The following is a 3,604-nucleotide window of genomic DNA, read 5'->3' on the forward strand; positions in this document are numbered from 1 at the left end:
TAAAAGACAAGTTCTCAATTAAAATGCCGAAGTTATTTATAATTCAAGATTCAAGATTTTTATTGTCACTCCATGGTACAAGTATCACGTGTGAAATTCTTGTGCTGTGGACTCCGTTTACAACATAGTACAAGTATAACAGGGCATATGAGTGCGAAAACAACAAGAGACACAACAAGCAATAAGGCAGTATAGTGATAAGACAAGTCAGAGACAGTGGCATATTCACTGCACATAGGTGCGCGTGTCGTGTGCATACTTTAGACGTGAAAGATGTGACCATTTCAATTTCAATTTCAACCCCCCACAGTTGACAGCCTAGGAAGGTGAGATGGAACCTGCTTGCCATTTGAAAATAGCATGGTCTTTGATTTATCTGCATTTAATACCAGCTTAAGCTGAGTCAGACGGGACTGAACAGTGTCAAAGGCAGACTGCAAGAATTCAAGCCAAGAATTCAAGTTTAGGCTTAGGCTATAAATGTCAGGATATATAACAAAGACTGTTTCCTGTGAATGCTCTATGTTTATGTATCTGTCCCTATAGAAATAAACTTTTCAATCAATCAATTTCCCCCTAAAGGGGGCAAGACCATGGCATGTGTCGCCTACAAAATGACGTATTGCCAATCTATCGTATGTCAGTATGGTCCTTTTGATATGACACTGAAACTAAGATTATATGGGTGTCCTTCAAAGGCAAATATTTATGTGCGCTACATGTGCTCGATTCCAAGGGTCACCCGCTGCGTGGGCTCGCTAGCTCGGCCGCTGCCCTGCAGCTCGCACGCTGCGCTGGCTCGTATAGCGTGGCCTCGCCTGCTCTATTGGCATGTGCAGCGTACAATTGATCAACTTCGCATCACAATTGCTCAAGTGACCATCACTGATCACATCATGGAGTGTTCGAGTGATGTCACTCAGCGCACAATTGCTTAACTTTGGCCTCGCCCGCAACTCTGCTGCTGCGTGGCCTCGCCTGCTCTAATTGGCATGGGCAGCACAGAATTGCTCAACTTTGCATCGAGTGCTCGATGACATCACTGATGATGTCATAGACATTGTGACATCTTCAGTGACATCACTGATAGACATTGAGACATCATCAGTGACATCACCGATGATGTCATCAGTGGGACAAAAATTCAAACAAACAAGAGCCCACTTACTCCCTTTTATGCTATTATGTAAAAATTTACATATTAAGAGTCTGGCATCTGTGTTTTGTAAGAGAAAAGTGAAAGATATGTCACTGTCTACGAAGTATATTTCAAATCAAGAAAATTTAATGATTTGGATTTCATTTTAATATTGAGTTTGTATCATAATAAAATATAGTTATTAAAATGGATGGGCTGGTAAAGGGAAAGGTTTTCCCCAGGACTTGTGCTTTACTTGACAAAATTGTAATTAAAATGTTGGAGAAATGAACAAAGTCACTCCATTGTTGAGAGAGGCGCATAGAATATGGCCTGAATGTGAAACAGCAACATAGTTTATGTATGGTTTAAATTATTGTAATATTTAAAATGTTTAATTTATTGCAAATAAATTATTTTTGAAGCCTCGCTCAGTCTGGACTCGACTGCATTGTGGTTATTTTGGATACTTTTTTTTTAAGGTAACATCATTCTGAGGTGTGTGTGTGACCACTCAGTGAGCAGCAGTTTACCCTTACACTGATCAGCCAGGTAGGAATATGACCTATAAATCACATATCTGCCTGTGAGTGAGCAGCACATTACTAAATTGAATCATGAATGAAGGACAAAGATACTAGGCAAGCAGCAACAAAAGTATGTCTTATTGTTAAACTGAACATATGGTATGTAGTAAATGTACAAAATTACATGATTGACTTATTTGAAGCATTTGGGAAGGCCCAAAAAACTGGAGGGAAATTAATCGATTGGCCTCATATCTCCGCCCATGATTGATGGACGTCCATGTGATCCACTCACAACAAGCAGGAAAAGCACAAACCAATCGATTTCTTCTCATCTAGAAAACCGTCACTAGACTTCCTGTTCACTTTGACCTTTCAAAGCCAATCCCTGAGCTGCTTTGATTTGAACAGCCAATTACATTTTAGGGCGGGGCAACACGCGGTGTTTATATGCAGCGGTTGTCGCTGGCGCTCAGCATCTGTTGCAAAGCTGTCTACACGCTGCAGTGTTTGTTGTGGAAAAAATCTAGATACGACCAATCATGTCTGGAAGAGGCAAAACCGGAGGAAAGGCCCGCGCGAAGGCGAAGACCCGCAGCTCCCGAGCCGGTCTGCAGTTCCCCGTGGGCCGTGTGCACCGTCTGCTGCGGAAGGGTAACTATGCCGAGCGGGTTGGCGCCGGGGCTCCCGTCTACCTGGCCGCCGTGCTGGAGTATCTTACCGCCGAGATCCTGGAGTTGGCCGGTAACGCCGCCAGGGACAACAAGAAGACCCGCATCATCCCCCGTCACCTCCAACTGGCCGTGCGCAACGACGAGGAGCTCAATAAACTGCTCGGCGGGGTGACCATCGCCCAGGGCGGCGTCCTGCCCAACATCCAGGCCGTGCTGCTGCCCAAGAAGACCGGGCAGGCTGCACCGAGCTCCGGCAAGGCGGGAAAGAAGGCCTCGTCCCAGTCGCAGGAATATTAGCCGGCTGGCTAATGAACTCCACCCCCCAACGGCCCTTTTAAGGGCCACCAAACATTCATTGAAAGAGCAACTTTACCTTTTCATCCCTGTTCCTGTACATTATCTTTTGGTTTTTGCTGTACATCACTTTTGCCCTTGACTTTTATGAATAAAGCTTTGCGTTTTGTACAATGGTCATTCTCATTCGCCGTACTTGCTAATTTGCTAACGTTAGTCAGCCGTGTTGTGAGGGTAACGTTAGTATTCAGTGTGGTTTTACTCTTTATTGGTCAAACTTTGCTGCTGTACCTGTGAGAGACCACGTTGTCTGAACGGAAGGTCTAGGAGTGTATAATGTCAGTCATTCGTCAATTGACGTTACTTTCAGGCCTTTCTCTGAGATGCTCTGTCCCGCTAGCAACAATAATACGAGCAACAATAAGCATTTCCGGTGGCCGTTTTTCAAAGTAAAAGGACATTTTTGCGCAAGCCTGGAGCACACAGATCATTGAAAAATGATAGATTTGCACAGTAAAACTAAATTAAGCATTTAAACGAAGCTATACAATACAAATCATGTTTCTCTGACAATAACTGTTTTCATAACATTGAGAACATTCTTCTCAGTATGATCTGAATGGATATATGCGGTTCACTGTAGTGCATAGCCTTTACAAATCTTTACAAACACTGGACAGGTTCAAAGTGGCAGCTTGCCAAACATGCACACGCTCAGAAAGACATCATCTGATCGCTGTCATAGTAACTGAAAATCTAAATAGCGTTGTGTCAGCTGCTTAGATATAACTAGGAATTCAGGTTATTGTTATGGGCTGTTTTGTGGAAAGAGATGGTATGTTATGTTCTCCTGATTAATACCGTTTCATTGCCTTAAATATTGCCTTAAATAGAGTTTTTTTTTAAATGTCTTAGTTTCCCTTGGTTTATATTACGGTAACAGAGAAATAAATGCACTAGGCCTACTGTTG

General features: G+C 43.1%; 1 protein-coding gene across 1 annotated transcript; it reads left to right on the forward strand.

The window, feature by feature from the left end:
- Nucleotides 1-2,135: 2,135 nt before the first annotated feature.
- h2ax (H2A.X variant histone) lies at nucleotides 2,136-2,809 on the forward strand. Its single transcript, XM_083636367.1, has one exon. The coding sequence runs from the start codon at nucleotides 2,208-2,210 to the stop codon at nucleotides 2,634-2,636; it is 429 nt and encodes a 142-aa protein (XP_083492493.1). The 5' UTR covers nucleotides 2,136-2,207; the 3' UTR covers nucleotides 2,637-2,809.
- Nucleotides 2,810-3,604: the final 795 nt, after the last annotated feature.

This window comes from Poromitra crassiceps, assembly GCF_964638095.1.
Source record: "Poromitra crassiceps genome assembly, chromosome: 1".
NCBI classification, from domain to species: Eukaryota; Metazoa; Chordata; class Actinopteri; order Beryciformes; family Melamphaidae; genus Poromitra; species Poromitra crassiceps.

What these genes read in the sequence shown, in the direction of transcription:
- h2ax (XM_083636367.1), top strand. Translation starts at nt 2,208, where the DNA reads ATGTCTGGAAGAGGCAAAACCGGAGGAAAGGCCCGCGCGAAGGCGAAG.